The 21,214-nt window shown below is 39.6% G+C and overlaps 1 protein-coding gene across 5 annotated transcripts in view; it reads right to left on the bottom strand.

Annotated features, from left to right (window-relative positions):
* The window catches only part of LOC137634164 (anoctamin-5-like), a 500,953-nt gene that overhangs the window by 162,647 nt on the left and 317,092 nt on the right, over nucleotides 1-21,214 (bottom strand). For all 5 annotated transcript variants that reach the window (XR_011042462.1, XR_011042463.1, XM_068366420.1 and 2 more), the window contains exons 12-14: nucleotides 10,436-10,653; nucleotides 8,400-8,564; nucleotides 5,897-6,040 (exon numbers count right to left, since the gene is read on the bottom strand). Coding sequence is in view for 3 of the 5 variants with exons in the window: in XM_068366420.1 (XP_068222521.1) it covers nucleotides 5,897-6,040; nucleotides 8,400-8,564; nucleotides 10,436-10,653 (527 nt within the window). In the remaining 2 variants the exon portion in view is untranslated. The remainder of the gene's footprint in view (nucleotides 1-5,896; nucleotides 6,041-8,399; nucleotides 8,565-10,435; nucleotides 10,654-21,214) is intronic.

The raw sequence follows: 21,214 nt of genomic DNA, 5'->3' as shown, positions 1-21,214 counted from the left end.
GAAACGTTACCCGCTTGAACGAAACGTTTATCCTCCTCTCTCTCCCTCCGTCTCTATCTCTCTCTCTCTCTCTCTCTTGACTTAGAACCTGAGAGATGAGCCCAATTATATATATCGTTAAAACATATTATTGTTAAAGGAAAAAAACTGAAAGATTTCTCAAATAAAAAGTTCCTTTATTAGAATTAAAACCATTTAAGCTAAGAAAGAATGAACAAAACGATAGAATCGTTCTACTCTTACTGCAACGTGACACCGTGAATACTCTCTCTCTATCGTAACGATAGAGCGCAAGTTGAACGTTCTGAACGTCAACAACTGCAGAGACAAAACAAAACGTTAGTTCAACTTTGAAAACAGTACGAGACTATCAAAGAAATTCTTTCAAAAACATTAAAATAGCATAATATGTTAAAAGGTAAAAACGAAATGACGGGCTCAATGTAATTAACTTCGGTACCAAGAAAAGACCGCCTACTATTAGGAAAGGTCGAATATAAACAAATATAAAAATTAATTTTAATAAGTTTATAATAAAAGGAAGTTAATCGAAGAGGCCTATAAAAGGCGGAGAGATATAAAATAAATCTATAACTTTTGTTAAGCAAAATTAAGAAAGAGAGTCTATACTCTCTTCGACACCAACACTTCCGTCTAAGGGAAGGGTCGGCCATTAAAAGTGAAAGAGAGTTCATACTCTCTTCGTCACCAAAATTAAATAAAAAATTAAATCAAATTAATTCCAAAAACTTGCTAAGCTAATGATAAAGCTTCCTGAATAGCGAAGGCTAAACTCTAGAGCAAATACATCACCAAATCGTGAGCAATAACTCCAGAATCAACAGCGTATCCATGTAGGTCTAGCCGGAGGCACGACAGAGGAAAAATTGAGGTGGTGTTGACAAGAAGTACTGGAGTACCTGACCACAGATGGCGCTGTGGTGTTCACCCCCACCTGTATAGCGATCGCTGGCGTATCCCGACCGTAGATTTCTGTCGGCAACAGAGTTGACAGCTACATGATTATCGGGTAAGATTAATATTGAAAAAGTAAATATCAGGAAAGGTTGAAAATGACATATGACATGTGAAAGTAAGAGAAACTGGCAATTTAGAGGAGGAGTGGAAGTTAGTAAAAGAAAATTTTGTTGGGATTGCAAGTGATGTGTGTGGCAAGAAGGTTGTTGGAGGCAGCATGAGGAAGGGCAGTGAATGGTGGAATGAAGGAGTGAAGGTAAAAGTGGAAGAGAAAAAGAGTGCTTTTGAAGAATGGCTGCAGAGTAATAGAGTAGAGAAGTATGAAAAATATAAAGAGAAAAATGTGGAAGTAAAGCGCAAGGTACGTGAGGCAAAGAGGGCAGCTGACCTGAGGTGGGGTCAGGGATTGGGTCATTCATATGAAGAGAATAAGAAGTAGTTTTGGAAAGAAGTGAAGAGAGTAAGGAAGGCTGGCTCAAAAATTGAAGAGACAGTGAAAGATGGAAATGGGAGGTTGTTAAAAGGAGAGGAGGCAAGGAAAAGATGGGCGGAATATTTTTAAAGTTTACTGAATGTTGAGGATAATAGGGAGGCAGATATAATTTGTTGCAGGTGTTGAGGTGCCATTGATGGGAGATGAGAATGAGAGAGAGATTACAATAGATGAAGTGAGGAGAGCACTAGATGAAACGAGAGTAGGAAAAGCGTCTGGTATGAATGGTGTGAGAGCTGAGATGTTGAAGGAAGGGGGTGTGACTGTATTTGAATGGTTGGTGAGATTGTTTAATATGTGTTTTGTGTTGTCAATGGTACCAGTAGATTGGGTTTGTGCATGTAGTTTACCACTATATAAGGGTAAGGGAGATGTGCATGAGTGTTGTAATTCAAGAGGTACTAGTTTGTTAAGCGTAGTTGGAAAAGTGTATGGTAGAGTAATGATTAATAGGATCAAGGATAAAACAGAGAATGCAATCTTAGAAATACAGGGTGGTTTTAGAAGAGGTAGGGGTTGTATGAATCAGATTTTTACAGTAAGACATATGCGAGAAATATTTAGCAAAAGGTAAGGAGGTGTATGTTGCGTTTATGGATCTGGAGAAAGCGTATGATAGAGTTGATAGGGAAGCAATGTGGAATGTGATGAGGTTATATGGAGTTGGTGGAAAGTTGTTGCAAGCAGTGAAAAGTTTCTACAAAGGTAGTAAAGCATGTGTTAGGATAGGAAATGAAGTGAGTGATTGGTTTCCGGTGAGAGTGGGGCTGAGACTGGGATGTGTGATGTCGCCGTGGTTGTTTAACTTGTATGTTGATGGAGTGGTGAGAGGGGTGAATGCTCGAGTGCTTGGACGAGGATTAAAACTGGTAGACGAGAATGACCATGAATGGGAGGTAAATCAGTTGTTGTTTGCGGATGATACTGTACTGGTTGCAGACACAGAAGAGAAGCTTGGCCGATTAGTGACAGAATTTGGAAGTGTGTGTGAGAGAAGGAAGTTGAGAGTTAATGTGGGTAAGAGTAAGGTTATGAGATGTACGAGAAGGGAAGGTGGTGCAAGGTTGAATGGAGAGTTACTTGAGGAAGTGGATCAGTTTAAGTACTTGGGGTCTGTTGTTGCAGCAAATGGTGGGGTGGAAGCAGATGTACACCAGAGAGTGAATGAAGGTTGCAAAGTGTTGGGGGCAGTTAAGGGAGTAGTAAAAACAGAGGGTTGGGCATGAATGTAAAAAGAGTTCTATATGAGAAAGTGATTGTACCAACTGTGATGTATGGATCGGAGTTGTGGGGAATGAAAGTGACGGAGAGACAGAAATTGAATGTCTTTGAGATGAAGTGTCTAAGGAGTATGGCTGGTGTATCTCGAGTAGATAGGGTTAGGAACGAAGTGGTGAGAGTGAGAACGGGTGTAAGAAATGAGTTAGCAGCTAGAGTGGATATGAATGTGTTGAGGTGGTTTGGCCATGTTGAGAGAATGGAAAATGGCTGTCTACTAAAGAAGGTGATGAATGCAAGAGTTGATGGGAGAAGTACAAGAGGAAGGCCAAGGTATGGGTGGATGGATGGAGTGAAGAAAGCTCTGGGTGATAGGAGGATAGATGTGAGAGAGGCAAGAGAGCGTGCTAGAAATAGGAATGAATGGCGAGCGATTGTGACGCAGTTCCTGTAGGCCCTGCTGCTGCTTCCGATGCCTTAGATGACCGCGGAGGTAGCAGCAGTAGGGGATTCAGCATCATGAAGCTTCATCTGTGGTGGATAATGTGGGAGGGTGGGCTGTGGCACCCTAGCAGTACCAGCTGAACTCGGTTGAGTCCCTTGTTAGGCTGGAGGAACGTAGAGAGTAGAGGTCCCGCCCCCCTTTTTTTTTCTTTTGTTGATGTCGGCTACCCCCAAAAATTGGGGGAAGTGCCTTGGTATATGTATGTATGTATGTATGTATAAACGACTATTGACCCATTCAAGATCTTCAAGTAAAACTTCAGTTTTCTTTGAGGCTTATTTGTTAACCTTCTGTAGCTGTTTCCCACCCGCCAAAAGCTCACTACTCTCCTTACCACGGCTTAATTATGAACACCATTTTAGAAACTTGTACATGGAAGAATAAGAAGTCTACATTGCTGAACCACGGAGCGGCAAGATTCTCAGTCCTTTACAAGCTTTGGCTGCAAGTTATTCCCGGTACTTTACAGCTCAGATTGGCAAGAGGCTCCAGCATCTAAGCAGAACAGTTACTCTTCAGGCGATGTTTCTGGCCAGCATTATTCATCTACCTCTGTCCCACACTTCATCACCGATTAATCCTTTTGAACGAAGGTCATGAAGTGTGGGACAGAGGTAGATGGAGAACCCCTGCCAGAAACATCAACCCCACATAAAAGTGGGAAAAGGTGCAGACAAAGAAGATGATGATAGTATGAAAAGTAATGGGCCAAGAACACTACCCAGAGGAACACCATATATCACTTTCCTATACTGTACTCAATGGGGTGCCCATCGACAACAACTCATTGCAATCTATCACTTATAAATTAAATAATGATGCTAAGAAACGACCCACCCGGTCCAAACTGTTTGAGTTTGAAAACAAGGGCCTCATGATTAACATGGTAAAGGCAGCACTAAAATCAAGGCCAATCTTACGAACTTCCTGACCACAATTGAGGGACCTCTGTACAGCATTGGAGATTGTAAGAAGGGCATCACATACTACTAGAAACTCCTGGTTTATCCTTAGTAAGAGACCTAGCATTAAAGGGAACAGATTTTGGCTTTAGTTTACCAATTGAAGGTCCAGATTTAGCTTCAACATTATCTTTAGATTCCTTAGGACTAGAGACCTTAACACACACAGATCCCATGTGCCATTCACACCATTGAGGTGGGTACAAGTTGACTCATAACTGAAGTTAGGAAAAGTATTTTGGATATGGAATGGACAATTATTCCTCATAACATTTAAGAATTATCGCAAATTATTGTATCATATTGTCATTAGCGGTAGTTTGCTACTGTTGATTAAACACAAACAAAAATGGTTTTCCTATGTATGTAGGAATTTATATGGATACAGTAAGCAAAATATTTGTAGTAACATATTTACTAAAAGCTCTTAATATCAATAGTTATCACCTTAATCATTTGTGTTTAATGCGTTCGTTTGTTCATTATGATCGACGATGGAGCGTACAGTAAACAAACTGAAGGTTTCCGATTTAGGCAGCGTGTTTAGGAAGACCATTATATAAATTGCATTCATTTCATTTATTTCGAAGTTCAAAGAAAAAGGAAGTAAAATAACATTGGTAATAACAAAATCATCATATAATCAATACTTGGTAAGATAGCTGTTACTGCAAAAACTAACCTAAACACAGGTGTGTAAATGCGTTCCTTTCTTCGTTATGATCAAAGATGAATGTAAACAAAACAATGGTTTCCATTTTTTATTGTGCTTTTTGGCATGTTTATGAAGTGCACGATATAAAATCGCCTTCATTTTGTTAATTTTGGATCTTCAATGATACAACAAAAGCTAGTCTATACAGTGATGGTTTTGCTATTCACCTGTGGTCTTATACAATAGATATGACTTGAACTTATTAAAATTTGTCCTAATTTTAGGTCGCTTTATAAGGGGAAATATACGGTATTTACACCCATCCTAGTTGTAACTTTAACCTTTTTCAAGTTAACATTAAAACATTTTAAATGTTTGATTTATTTATAATAACACTTTAATATAAAAAGTACATCATAGTACAGTACATAGAAAGTTTTGAAAATAGGCAAGTTGCTGTTTGCCATGGTACTAATTGAATTATTCCTTGTGTGTGTTTAGAAATATGCTATTTTCCACTTATGTGGGGCCATTGATCGACCAAATTCTCACAAAATTCGGGACCCTACTGTATTATTCAAATTGTATTTACAAATAAAATACAGAACTGAGAATGGTTATTTGAGGTTTAGCCTAGTGACAAGTAAATTCAGAGACAAGTAAATTCAAATTATGTCATTTTTCAACTTGTCGCCTCTCCTGGAACCAATTACCAAGTTATGTGAAGTATACCTGTATAAAAGTTAATTTCTGTTTACAAAAGAAATAATAAAGAGAATACTAAGGCTTCACCTTTCTGGATACTAGATTTCTAACTTTTGATAATATACAACGAGGACTTAAGCTCAAGAACAATTCAATGTAGATATTATTTTGCACTAGCTCTAATTTAACTGATTTTCTATAAACCTTCTGTATGAGAAAAAGTAATATCTAACATACCACTGGCTATCTTTTGTAGTTTTATTACTAAGGGAAAATGCAAGCTATATAAAAACATCACATTACTCACGTAGTGGTACCAAAACATTCTTATCATTAAATATTACAATATGTTATACAATATACAGTACAAGTTTACTCACCTTGAAAAATGCAATATATATGAGGGAAGCATAATAGTTGATGAACTGAAATAGAAACATCTTGAGGGTAAAGGAGTCCTCATATTCCGTTTGAGTACGAGGAATCTCGAGATTTGTAAGCCACACAACCAGCTTCTCGTAAAACTGAAAAGTTTCATAGTTATTATACTTACTGTTAGCCTAATATTTCATCATCCTATCAATGTTTCAACTTTTAAAGCCATCTCTTGAAGATTCAGACCATAATTTATATAGACAGTAATACAGTACTGTATTTAAATTTTTTTTTTTTTACAAAATAAAAAAAATTATGCTGTACAGTATTTTATGTACCTCACTGGATTACTTATTTTTAAATAAACCCATCAATTTACATACGCCTGTTCCATGGTTAGCGGTTCTCTCAGGCATTCCTTCCCGAGAAATACTTTCTCCTCTCCACGGATGTTTCAATGTAGATTAGTGCCTCTGGTGGAGATTTATCTCATCCACTGTGTGGCATTCAGTAAAACAAATGTGGGGAAGGGTTCCAAGAATTTCCAATAAACTAGTACAGTTTAAATGAAGTACAGTAATTATTTTTTACTTACATTTGTTTACATAACGTGAAAAGCTAATTAAATTAGAAGTTACTTGCAAAAGTATAGAATTAAGGTGCTATGGTTATGGTAAATGACCCAAGTGTTTGTGTACAGACACTTCTGGTTGTGGTAAGTGGCCCAAGTGTTCATGTAGAGAGACTAGATAACTTTTCAACAAGGGCTTGTTAAAATAACATAGCCTTGTTAACACAGTAATGACTATAACTTAAGAGCTACAAAAAAAAAAAAAAAAGTTTTGACGAAAGATGAGCATATTTTTGGGGAGGTGCTGTGGGTTTCCAAAGGACTTTCTAGTAAAGGCTAGAAATGGGAATCCAATATAACATGATATAATAAAGAAATATTGCCCTCCTGCCCAAGAATTTATCAATGTGTAAGGCATGTACTCTGTGTATACAAGGGAAACCTACAGGTTTAGGCTCTATTGAACGTATCACATCACCTCCAATACAGAACTAATGACACATTACTCAATTAGAACCATTAACAATTGAAGACAATACTCAAATTATTTGTTTCTCAACCGACAACCATCAAAGTTATAGTTAAGACTAGCATATAGACAGCCATGTCATACCAGTTATGTTACTTACGCTACACAAAAGGAGTTGCTTCTAGATATCAAATTTGAGAAATGCAATGACTATCAGACTGATGATCTACATGTGTCAAAGACTTGTGCCAGAGATATTTCCTCCATTTGTACCGTGCTCCAGAAAGGTAAGTCCTTGCAGAGGTAGTGGTGAAAAAAAACCAAAAATTTGTCCAAGGCTACTCCAAAAGAGATAAGTAGTCATAGGTACCTGCTTCAAGAAGGCACAAATTGAATGAAAACAGGTGGTGGCACCCTGGTGCATGCAGGTGTATCAGCCTTGGGGCCAGAAATTCATGAATATACATGTATGGCAGCAATGCCAGAGATCATGGTACGGAAAATAACAGCATCCAATATCACATATGAACAAATGAGTAGCTAGAGGCACACACTGGGACACACACATGCCAACAGATAGGTTTGCAAGAGCAGAAGGTAAGACCAGCTAGTTTTATAAACTATCAAAAAAGAAAGTTTGTTAATGCTACATTTATGATTAATGTTAACGCTAAAATATGCAAGCTAATAATCAAAACAGTAGCGAAGCTAAAATGAAAAATACAAAAGTAATTAAATTATCAGTCATAACCATATGCTAATATTTAGAAAGAAATAACTTTTAGGTAAAAGGTATCTAAAAAACTTGAAAAAAGAATAATGGAATATACAATACCTAGCATCTGAAATCTGAGTATTAATTTAGGGGTATGATTATGTGAAATAGATAGCTGGACTCGGTGGCATTTATAAAGACATGAGAAAGAAGTGTACTGTATTAACCTTAACTAACACTCAAGACTTGATATCCTACACTAATAAATGATTTAGATAAAAATTAGAATAATAACCAAACATTGAGGAAAGCCTGCAATAAACTATCTCGATAGTTAACATTGAATATGATTTTCCAAAGGTAATGGTGCGCTCATAATACCTATGAACTGCAGCATAAAAGCAATTTCAACTATTTAACGGGAAAAGAAAACCGCTGTGTACTAATGAAAAAGGAATAATTCATATCAAAAGGGTTTGTGCAATATCTATCACTATGGCATAAAAGGAAGGCTAACTGTAAACTATATATAAAAATAAAATCATGAAGGAAATTACCTGAGAGCTGGAAGCAAAATTGGTAAGGTTCACTGCTAGCCAGAAACATGGGACAAAGAAAAACCTGGTCAGTTTCTTTCTTGATAATCAAAAGGAACTGCTGATCACAAGATAGACTAATGTAAACTGATGGGGCTTTATTAAAAACAAACCAGAAATTACAGTATATAGAATAAAATGATGTACTTCAACTCACATAATTTAAAATGATGATGAGGAGAAGATTGATAAATGCAGCCGTGATTGATGTAATTAATCTTGCATTAGTTCTAATATATTCATTGTCGGTCTTGTACACTGAAACAGCAACAGCTATACGATATAGAGTTACAGCGAAGACTGCAGCAAGTACCACAAACAGCTGTCATAAGGAAAGAAATTTAATAAAAACTTGTATATAATAAAATGTATAATTCCAACACTAGACTGTTAACTTATCAAATGGTTTTAAATTTATCAAACAATTCTTCTATCATTTTAAAGGTTTAAAGTCCGCGCATGAATGGCAGAGGGAAGGAACAGTGACATTACCCTATCAAGCAGGACAATGCCCGAGATACTGACCATATATACATATGATCAGTACCCAGGCACTCTCTCTACCCAAGCTAAGACCAAGGAGGGCCAGGCAATGGCTGCTGATGACTCAGAAGATAGACCTATAGGCTCCCCCAAACCCCTTATCCCTAGCTCACAAGAATGGTGAGGTTGCAGCGACCAAAGGAACTATCGAGTTTGAGCAGGGCTAACCCCAGTCTGGCTATCAACACAAGTTGGGCAGGCTTATTAGAGGAGATGAGAATGAAGACTATCTCACAAGGTTGCCTTTTCCTCTGTATCTTCATCTTTGATCTTCATTTTCAAAAACTTCCTTCGTTAGAAAGGTACGTTGCTTTTCATGATCTGTCAAGTCTGTCATACTGCCCATTATTTTTTTTTTTTTAAATGTAGTGTATAGATTATCATGAACTTATGTGTGTAGTAGTAATGTTAATAGTTACTGTTGTTATCATTTTTGTTAAGTTTTTATAAATGTGGTTTTATCCTTTCACCAACATTAGATATTGGGCAAAATCCTGGACCAGCGAGTTCAAACTAGCACCAGTGTCATTTCTAAGTATTGCTTTTTCATTCAAGAGACTTGATACTACACAGTATTCTAACATTTTTATTTTTGCCATGATCTAATTGTAGAATGGTCTTTGTAATCATTTAGTGTCAAAACTCTTAATTTTTAAATCTTTTTACTCTGTCCTAATTCTATGCAAATAGGTGGACCTTTTTGAAAGCTCAAACTTGGTGAAAATTCTTTTGTTGAACTGGTTGACATAGGACTTTTTCAATGTTTATCCATACCATATATTCAACTTTATTTCTCATTCTGAATTATAATTTTCTCCTTTTTAGTACATTCTTTGCAGTTAAGTTTCTTTTCTATACTATGCTGCTGTCTCTGCTAGGTACCTTGGTTAGTAGTATTCTGCTTTCCAAACTAAGAAGAAGAATAACAACAATAACAACGATGAAAACAAAATGACAAAAACAGGAGGAAAAAGAATTCATATCCTAATAGCCTAAAGACACTCTCTAAGTAATGAAGGGAAGTTTAAGCATATCAAAATTAAATAAACATGAGTTACATGGGAAATACTAAAGGTAAATAAATAAGCAACACACCTACAAACCAAAAATACAAACAGGAGCCTCTATAACCACCTATAATAAGCATAAGACAAACTGAATGTAACACCTTTCTATGCATTATCTGTCACATGAATTTGCTCCAGATATAACTATAAATTTAAATATTTTCCTTGCAACAATTTAAAAAGAAACTTATTCAATAAAAAAATACATTTTTTACATGCTTTTTAAGATATGCTACTCACCTTTTATTTAAGGAAATCTAATTCTATTTATATATCCTCTTCCATTTATTCCCTCTTACCTAATCAACACACTGTATGTCCGAAGTCTCCTTTTATATGCTAATAACCAAATTTTTTGTCTGCATACACTAAATACAGTAGCTACATAAATAGTTTAAAAGGAAACTGAATCAGTTTTACTCATTTAATAGCCCTTTAGACAAATAACATTACAATGTACTATCATTGTGGAAATTTTCTATTTAAAATTAGGACTGGGCAAAGATTTCTACAAAAATTTCTAGTACTCTTGGGAATGCAATGGCAGCTTTCAGAATAAGAACTAATTCTTATGCATACATACCATTAACAAAACAAGTGAACCAGATGCTATCACGCGAGATATTTTCTTCCATGGGGGTAAATAGGGCTCTGACTTTTTCGTAACTGGATTTATTCTGGTTGAAGTGACTTTCTCGTGGAACTGGGGACGAAACTCCTCCTCCTCTTCATAGTTTTCAAGATCCCACTGCCACTGAATGACAGATTGCTTTCGTTTCCAAAGTTCTAAAAACATTGTAGCTGGAAAAGAAAATATCACTTTTTACTCTTTCAACTCTAAATAACATTACACAAATTAAAAATCAACAACAGTATTGGGATTTCAGTCTTCAAATGCTTTACATTGCAAGGGAAGGGTTATTTTAAATTATATAAAATACAAAAATTTTTCCTGAATGTGTGGATAGAGTGTCAATTTTTATCATGATTTAGGCATGCATAAAATGGAATGTTAATAATAGAATTTATTATTTCAATCCTTTCATGGAGTTCAACTGGTTCCCTCAATGAAGCTAGTTAATTTGACACCTATCATTAAGGAATTAAAGTTTCACGCACTCCCTGACTTCATTTGCCTAATCCCCTAGGATGCACAAGCCATCTGTGGTGTTTTGTGGTAAACATTAGGCATTGGTATGCTTCAGAAACAAAGTTAAATTTCAGTTAAAAAACCTCTTAGCATCCCTAATCAGTGAGTAGGAAGGGGGAATGAGATGAACCACAGGTAAGTGTTGATATAATATATTTTATTACTAAAATTCTCTTCATTTCAATGATGCTTACTTGTGGTTCACCTGGTTGAATCCCAAAATTTGACGGAGGTGGGAAAGTGAGGCAAAGCGATTAAAAAAACAACTAACAACCTAATACTGCCCCAACCAACCTGACAAGGGTCACCTTAAATTTATCAGTATTTCATGGATTTCTCCACATAGTCAGAAGAACCTCCTCTAATCCTTTTGCAATACGAGACGCCACATTGCGATAACTAAATACACAATTTCCATGAGGGTAGATAAAAGAAATACAAACACTCAGTAGAAAATAACCCTATACACACCCTAAAATACCCATATAATGTCTACTAGAATATTACCTGCAGCTGCCATAGGACTTAAACGCCCCATAATCTTTAAAAGACGAGCAGGCTTTCTTTAAATAGTACTTGAAAAACTTAACTGCTGCCAAAACTCTTCCAAAGACAGTTTCCTACAAAAATAATAGGAAAAGCAGCAGTATTCCTGATATCATGAACCCAAACTTTCAAGTCCTGGGACCAACCTGGATCACATTCAATATATGCTTCAGTCACTAACACTTTGATAAGGAAGGCCTTAATATTTTTGGAGTGGTGGCACATGCGGGTTGGCAAAATAACTCCACTAAATTAATTCGGAACTTTTAAATTTCTAATGCTACCTGCCTTATCTAAGAAAATCTTAGTTACCCTGATTGGACAGAGAAACCTATGCTATGAATTACCACCCACTTTACTCCCATATAAGTGAATATGGAAAATATTAAAGGTTTAAAGGTCAGTCATGAATGGCAGAGGCAAGGGACAGTGACATTGCCCTAGCAATCAGGACAATGCCCTAGAGACTGACCATATATTATATGATCAGTGCCCAAGCCTCCTCTCCACCCAAGCTAGGACCAGGGAGGGCCAGGCAGTGGCTGCTGATGACTCAGCAGATAGACCTATAGGCTCCCCCAAACCCCCCAACCTTAGCTCACAAAGATGGTAAGGTTGCAGAAACTAATGGCACTAACGAGTCAGAGCGGGACTCGAACCCCCGTCTGGCAAACACCAGACAGAGACGTTACCAATCAGGCTACAACAACCCTTGGGTAGACATTTTGTCTGTAAATAATTTTTGATCCTAAAACATGACAAAAAAGATATCTAAATGGAAAATTCCAATTTTTGGAAAAAGCCTGCAATTCATTAATACACTTAGAAAAAGGTAAAACTGAAAAAAAAGAGTTTTGGGTGTATAGAATCCTTGAAGGACAGGTCTTCCAATGAGGAATTTTTAAATGTTGTAATATCACATCTAAATTACAATTAGCTGGTTTAATAACAGAAGGTTTTTAAATAGCTGAAGAACTGAAAACCTCAGCAATAATAACCGATGAGGATAAATCTAACCTAACATACTTGAGGATAGTATTAAGCACTGTCTATAACCTTTGGTAGCTTAAATAAGAGAGCATCTTGGGACAAGTTTTCCCCTTTGGGGACTGTTCCCTTCACCTCATTAGAGAAGGAGGGTGGAGCAGCCTGACCCACAGATTGACCAGGCATTAATCGGCCTTGACTTGTAATTTCTGCACGCATGCGCGCACACAAGAGAGAGAGTCACTGTTCCCACTGGGAGTATGACCACTCCTGACACTGAGCAAAGGGAAGTCTGCATGCAGGAGTGTCCTCTGCACAAAGGGTAAAATCTGTTAGGGTCTGTGTCTTTCTGGGACATGAACAATGCACCACAGGAGTAGCCCACCTTGCTTAAGCAAATGCACATGCTGCACCCTCAAGCATAGTTGCACTGCAACCTGAAAGAAAAAAGGGGAAAATTTAAATTTTTACCAAAACCACTGATATATAGGAGATATCTGTTTTCAACCATGGCTGAAATCAAAGTGAAGAGAGTATAAGCGAGCGGGAGGAGGGGTGATGCTTCTCCATGCTACCACTGTTAACCAGCGACCAGGTGTTGACACCTTAAAATATTTTATAGCCATATGCTAGCTTATACAGTTATCATTTTCCTAAGCAAAGAACATAAGGTTTGTATTCTTGTGTAGGAATACTGTAAATATAACTGCTATTAATTTTTATGCGTTGATAACTAGAAAAATGCTTGGAAGATTGAAAGGTGTGTACGTGTTTAGGGGTATGGCTAACGGTATGTCTGATCATTCTTTAGTGGAAGGAAAATTAGTTGTAGAAAAGGGTGGGGGAATAGAGTGGTGGATATAAAAGGGAGGTAGTGAAGGTTGAGGAGTTAATAAAACAAGAGGTAAAAAGTGAATATCAAGAAAGGTTGGAAGTGGCATATGACAGAGTGGAAGTGAGAGAAACTGGTAATTTAAAGTAGGAATGGAAGTCAGTAAAAAAAAATTTTGTTGGGATTGCAAGTGATGTGTGTGGCAAGAGAATTGTTGGAGGCAGCGTGAGGAAGGGTAGTGAATGGTGGAATGAAGGAGTGAAGAGAAAAAGAGGGCATTCGAAGAATAGCTGCATAATGTAGAGAAGTATGAAAGATATAGAGAGAAAAATGTGGAAGTAAAAAGGAAGGTAGCTGAGAAAAAGAGGGCGGCTGACTGGAGGCGGGATCAGGGATTGGGTCATTCATATGAAGAGCATAAAGAGGTTTGGAAAGGAGAGAGTAAGGAAGGGTGGTTTAAGAATTGAAGATAGTGAAAAATGGAAATGAAAGATTGTTAGGAGAGGCGGCAAGGAAAAGGTGGGCGGAATATTTTGAAAGTTTACTAAATGTTGAGGATAATAGGGAGGCAGATATAATTGCTGTTGCAGGTGTTGAAGTGCCAGTAATGGGAGATGAAAATTAGAGAAATTACAAGAGAGGAAGTGAAGAGAGCACTAGAAGAAACAAGAGTAGAAAAAGCACCTGGTATGGATGGTGTGAGAACTGAGATGTTAGAGGAAAGGGGTGTGACTGTACTTGAATGGTTGGTGAGATTGTTTAATATGAGTATGTTGTCAATGGTACCAGTGGACCGAGTGTGCACGAGTACTATAATTCAAGGGGTATTAGTTTGTTGATTGTGGTCGTTAAACTGTATGGTAGAGTACTAATTAATAAGATTAAGGATAAAACAAAGAATGCAAACTTAGAATGGTACCAGTGGACCGAGTGTGTGCGTGTATTATACCACTATATAAATGTAAGGGAGATGTGCATGAGTACTATAATTCAAGAGGTATTAGTTTGTTGATTGTGGTTGTTAAACTGTATGGTAGAGTACTAATCAATAAGATTAAGGATAAAACAAAGAAAGCAAACTTAGAAGTACAAGGTGGTTTTTAGAAGAGGTAGGGGTTGTATGAATGTTATTTTTATTAATAAAATAAATTTTTGAATATACTTACCCGGTGATTATATAAGCTGCAACTCTGTTGCTCGACAGAAAACTCTACGTTCAAAATACGCCAGCGATCGCTATGCAGGTAAGGGGTGTACATCAACAGCGCCATCTGTTGAGCAGGTACTCAGTACTCAATGTAAACAGAACCAATTTTCTCCTCGGTCCACTGGGTCTCTATTGGGGAGGAAGGGAGGGTCCTTTAATATATAATCACCGGGTAAGTATATTCAAAAATTTATTTTATTAATAAAAATAACATTTTTCAATATTAAACTTAGCCGGTGATTATATAAGCTGATTCACACCCAGGGGGGTGGGTAGAGACCAGCATTACTTGTTTACATTATTATGAGCTAAGTATTTTGTATTTCATTTTAGCAGTTATTCAAAATAACAAACATAAAATAAATAAGTACCTGGTAAGGAAGTCGACTTGAACAATTACTCTGCCTTTTTAAGTACGTCTTCCTTACGGAGCCTCGCGATCCTCTTAGGATGCTGAGCGACCCCTAGGATCTGAAGCATCAAGGGTTGCAACCCATACAACAGAACCTCATCAAAACCTCTAATCTAGGCACTTCTCAAGAAATGACTTTGACCACCCGCCAAATCAAGTAGGATGCGAAAGGCTTCTTAGCCTTCCGGACAACCCAAAAAACAATAATAAAACATTTCAAGAGAAAGATTAAAAAGGTTATGAAATTAGGGAATTGTAGTGGTTGAGCCCTCACCCACTACTGCACTCGTTGCTACGAATGGTCCCAGAGTGTAGCAGTTCTCTTAAAGAGACTGGACATTCTTAAGATAAAAAGACGCGAATACTGACTTGCTTTTCCAATAGGTTGCGTCGATTATACTTTGCAGAGATCTATTTTGTTTAAAGGCCACGGAAGTTGCGACAGCTCTAACTTCGTGTGTCCTTACCTTCAGCAAAGCTTGGTCTTCCTCATTCAGATGGGAATGAGCTTCTCGTATTAACAGTCTGATAAAATAGGATAAAGCATTCTTTGACATAGGCAAAGATGGTTTCTTAACTGAACACCATAAAGCTTCAGACGGGCCTCGTAAAGGTTTAGTTCGTTTTAAATAGAACTTAAGAGCTCTTACAGGACATAAGACTCTTTCTAGTTCATTTCTAACCATACGATAAGTTTGGAATATCGAACGATATTGGCCAAGGCCGAGAAGGCAGCTCGTTTTTGGCTAGAAAACCAAGTTGTAGAACATGTAGCCGTTTCGGATGAGAATCCGATGTTCTTGCTGAAGGCATGAATCTCACTGACTCTTTTAGCTGTGGCTAAGCATACCAGGAAAAGAGTCTTTAAGGTGAGATCTTTCAGGGAGGCTGATTGTAGCGGTTCGAACCTGTCTGACATAAGGAATCTTAGTACCACGTCTAAATTCCAACCAGGTGTAACCAAACGACGCTCCTTCGTGGTCTCAAAAGACTTAAGGAGGTCCTGTAGATCTTTACTGTTGGAAAGATCTAAGCCTCTGTGATGGAAGACTGATGCCAACATGCTTCTGTAACCCTTGATAGTGGGAGCTGAAAGAGATCGTTCTTTCCTCAGATATAAGAAGAAGTCAGCTATTTGAGTTACAGAGGTACTGGTCGAGGATACGGATACTGACTTGCACCAGTTCGGAAGATTTCCCACTTCGATTGGTAGACTCTAAGGGTGGATGTTCTCCTTGCTCTAGCTGCCTCCTTCGAAAAGCCTCTAGCTCTCGAGAGTCTTTCGATAGTCTGAAGGCAGTCAGACGAAGAGCGTGGAGGCCTTGGTGTACCTTCTTTACGCGTGGCTGACGTAGAAGGTCCACCCTTAGGGGAAGTGTTCTGGGAACGTCTACTAGCCATCGAAGTACCTCGGTGAACCATTCTCTCGCGGGCCAGAGGGAAGCAACTAGCGTCAACCTTGTCCCTTCGTGAGAGGCGAACTTCTGCAGTACCTTGTTGACAATCTTGAACGGAGGGAATGCATATAGATCTAGATGTGACCAATCTAGTAGAAAGGCATCTATATGAACTGCTGCTGGGTCCGGGATTGGTGAGCAAAATATTGGGAGCCTCTTGGTCATCGAGGTTGCGAAGAGATCTATGGTTGGCTGGCCCCAGGTGGCCCAAAGTCTCTTGCATACATCCTTGTGGAGGGTCCATTCTGTTGGAATTATTTGTCCCTTCCGACTGAGACAATCTGCCATGACATTCAAGTTGCCTTGGATGAACCTCGTTACTAGTGATATGTCTAGACCTTTTGACCAGGTGAGGAGGTCCCTTGCGATCTCGTACAATGTCAGAGAGTAGGTCCCTCCTTGCTAGGAGATGTACGCCAAAGCCGTGGTGTTGTCCGAGTTCACCTCCACCACTTTGCCTTGAAGGAGAGACCTGAAGCTTTTCCAAGTCAGATGTACTGCCAGTAGCTCCTTGCAGTTGAAATGCATTGTCCTTTGACTCGAGTTCCATAATCCCGAACATTCCCGACCGTCTAATGTCGCACCCCAGCCTACGTCCGATGCGTCCGAGAAGAGAACGTGGTTGGGAGTCTGAACAGTCAGGGGAAGACCCTCTCTAAGGTTGATATAGTCCTTTCACCAAGTCAGACAAGACTTTATCTTTCCGGAAACCGGGATCGAGACCGCTTCTAGCGTCTTGTCCTTTTTCCCGTGAAAAGCTAGATGGTATAGAAGAGGACGGAGGTGTAGTCTTCCTAGTGACACAAATTGATCCACGGATGACAGTGTCCCTACCAGACTCATCCACAGCCTGACTGGGCAGCGTTCCTTCTTCAGCATCTTCTGGATGGATAGCAGGGCTGGGGGCTGATCGTCTTGTTCAGCAACGTCCTCATCAGAGGGTTCCTCATCCGAAACTGATGAGGAAACGGCAACGGAGTGGGCAACGTCTGACTCGCTGAATCCGGTCGCACTGGTGGATGCGTGACGGAGCCGGACGCAATAACATGGAACTGCTGCACAGTCTGTGAACTGTCAACAACCATGGGTGCGCGAGGAAGTACAGCGTCAACCCGAAACTGTCTAGACTGTCTGGGTTGTGCAGTCAACACCCTACCGGGTTGCTGAGGTTGACGCACTGCGTCACAACAAGTCACCTCTGCTGGTTGTTGAACGTCCTGAACGTCAACAACCACCTCCGAGCGTCGTTTAACGTCAACGTGCGACTGGCAACCCACACTGGGTCGCATCGGTGGAGGAACCACCTCAACTGGCAGACGCGAGTAGGTTACCTCAGCGTCAACAGGGCGCACAACCGACCGGTTGGAAGGTTGTTGGCCAGAAGGAGGAACCACCTCAACTGGCAGACGCGAGTAGGTTACCTCAGCGTCAACAGGGCGCACAACCAACCGGTTGGAAGGTTGTTGGCCAGAAGGTTCTTCTCCGCATTTAAGTCCTCTATCAAGGACGCAAGCTTGGACTGCATGTCTTGTAGCAAAGCCCATTTAGGGTCTACGGGAGCAGGTGTGGCAACAGACGGGGTTAGCGACTGAGGCGGAACCATTTACCATCCCTGAAAGCCTTGTTATGTGTGACATAATAGTACAGCAAAACTTCAAAGGCTCGACAAAAATTGAGAAGTTGACCTGTAAACAACTTGGAGCGTCTCCTGGCTAGGCGCCAGGGCGAGTCTACCAGAATTGAGAAGTCTATCTGGGCAGAGGCATGAACTCCCAAGCCGAGAACTTCTCTCGTGTCATATCAGACTCTCGCTCTATAAGCCAGTTTAAAAGAAGGGAAATCAAAGGCTGTATCCCTAAAACTCCTCCTGGTGCAAAAACCAGTCGCCTAGCCAACGTAACGCTCTCTAGGAGATCGAGAGAGCACTAGCTTAAAAACAACGGCTTCGAAGTAGCTAGGCCTAGTGTAAGTTCTGACGTTTAGGCGAACGAGGAGCAGCAGTTACAAGATCCGGACGAAGATCCTTAAAAAATCATCATGATTTAATTAAAGTCCATAGGAGGCTAAGCAGCTTAAGGCTCCTCTCCAAATGACAGAGTCCTCAAGGGAATATCAGTAGGAGGGAGAACAGCAACTTCCTCATCTACAGGAACCTTGTCCGATAAAAGCTAGGTTACCTCAGTGAGTCTCTCACTGGTGCATTAGTAGCAGACCAGAAGGCAACGTCATGTAACTGCTTGACAGTCTGTGAACTGTCAACAACTGAACTGTCAACCATAACAGGTGCGTGAGGACATACAGTGTCCACTCGAGACTGCTTTGACTGTCTAGACTGAGCAGTCAAAACAACTCTAGAATGCGGAGGTTGACGCACCGCGTCAAAACAAAACAACTTAGACTGTTGTTGTACATCTCGAACGTCAACGGAAGGTTCCGTGCGTTACTGAACGTCAACATGCGGCTGGCAGGGTACACTGGAACGCATGGGTGGCGGGACTCTCTCAGCTGGAGTGCGGCAGAAGGTCGCCTCAGCGTCCACAGGACGCACAACCGTGGTTGGTTGTAGGCTAGAGGTTGGTGCAGTGTCAACCTTCTCCGCACGAAAGTCCCGCATCAATGACGTTAACTGAGACTGCATGGTCTGCAGCAAAGACCACTTAGGGTCTACAGGAGCAGGTGCGGCAACAGACGGTGTGACTGCCTGATGCGGTACCGCTTTGCCTCTCTTAGGAGGTGAGCAGTCGTCGGAAGACTGCAGCGAGTCCGAACTGACCCAGTGGCTACAACTGGGCCGTTGGACTTGCGCGGAAGGGACGGACTTGCGCTTAATAAGCCGCGAGACCTTGGTCCATGGTTTCTTACGAGAAACCTCTTCCGCAGACGAGAAATAAATGGGCTCTCTCGTCTTTGTGTGGGTGGGGCGATCTTGGGTAGATACGCCCGAAACCACGGAGGGAAAAAAAGTCTGTTCGTTGATCAAGGCCTCTCGAACCCATAAGTCGTTCGACATTACTTCTCCCCTGGGCTTGGGAGCTTGCAAGAGGTCCCGGACTAGGTGAACGACAGGCACGAACAGACGAACCCTCGGATGCAACACTGTAACACTTTGCGCATATCACTTTATCGATTTTCTGTTTTGCACTTATTTCACTGAAATCGAAACTTTTACTGATTTCTACCTGAAACATGCAATTCTACCCTTCATTAAAAGGTAGTAATTGCGAAATCAGTCGTATAATGCAGCTCATTAATACTAGCAAAAAACAGAAAACATATATAAAGATAAAAAATTCAGTGGCTGGGAAAGAGACTAAACACTAGTTCAAATAAACTACGTTTATAATCTCTCACCGCACATAGCCTGGGGACAAGAATAAAACCCTAGAAACGTTTTACCTTCTTCCCCGTACAGCGACTAGGGACGAGAGTAACACGAGAACAACGTTACCCGCTTGAACGGAACGTTTTCTCTCCTCTCTCTCCCTCCGTCTCTATCTCTCTCTCTCTCTTTCTCTCTTGATTTCGCACCTAAGAGAAGAGCCCAATTATATATCGTCAAAAAAACATGTTATTTGACTAAAGGAAAAAACTGAAAGGTTTTCCAAATAAAAAGTTCCTTTAATTTAGAATTTAAAACATTTAAGCTAAGAAAGAATGAACAAAACGTCAGAATCGATTTACTCTTACTGCAAAGTGAAACCGTGATACACTCTCTCTCTATCGTAACGATAGAGCGCATGTTGAACGTCCTGAACGTCAACAACTGCGTAGTCTAAAAAACTAAACGTTAGTTCATCTTTGAAAACAGTACGAAGACTATCAAAGAAATTCTTTCATAAAACATTAAATTTAAAAAGTTTTAAATTCTTTAAAGGCTAAATACGATATAACGGGCTCAACGTTGATTAACTTCGGTTCCAAGTTAGGACCGCCTACTATCAGGAAAGGTCGCATATAAACAAAACATAAAAATTTATTTTTATATGTTTATAATAAATGGAAAGTTAATCGAAGAGGCCTAATAAAGGCGGAGAGATATAAAATATATAGATCTATAACGTGTTAAGCAAAATTACTAAAAACCTAAACACACTTCCGTCTAAGGGAAGGGTCGGCCATTTAAAAGTGAAAGAGAGTCCATACTCTCTTTGTCACCATAATTAAATCTATCCAAAACGAGTTCAAGTTTTGAGATGAAGATAAAACACCTGCATAGCGAAAGCTCAAAACTAGAATAGTGTACTTCACCAAATAGTTGTGAAAACAAATCCAGTTAGTAACAGCGAATTAGTAGGTCTTGCCGGTAGCCCGACAGAGAGAAAATTGGTTCTGTGTTTACATTGAGTACTGAGTACCTGCTCGACAGATGGCGCTGTTGATGTACACCCCCTACCTGCATAGCGATCGCTGGCGTATTTTGAACGTAGAGTTTTCTGTCGAGCAACAGAGTTGCAGCTTATATAATCACCGGCTAAGTTTAATATTGAAAACAGATTTTTACTATAAGGCAGATATGCAAAAAATATTTAGCAAAAGGGCTGGAGGTGTATGTTGCATTTATGATCTGGAGAAAGCGTACAATAGAGTTGATAGGGAAGCGATGTGGAATGTGATGAGGGTGTATGGAATAGGCAGAAGGCTGTTGCAAGCAGTGAAGAATTTCTACATAGGCAGTAAAGCATATGTTAGGATAGGAAATGAAGTGAGTGAGTGGTTTCCAGTAAGAGTGGGGCTGAGACAGGGAAGTGTGATGTCACCATGGTTGTTCAAT

Source organism: Palaemon carinicauda, chromosome 44 (genome assembly GCF_036898095.1).
Source record: "Palaemon carinicauda isolate YSFRI2023 chromosome 44, ASM3689809v2, whole genome shotgun sequence".
NCBI lineage: Eukaryota > Metazoa > Arthropoda > Malacostraca > Decapoda > Palaemonidae > Palaemon > Palaemon carinicauda.
The sequence above is the reverse complement of the archived record's forward strand: the minus strand, read 5'-3'. Positions and strand labels throughout refer to the sequence as shown.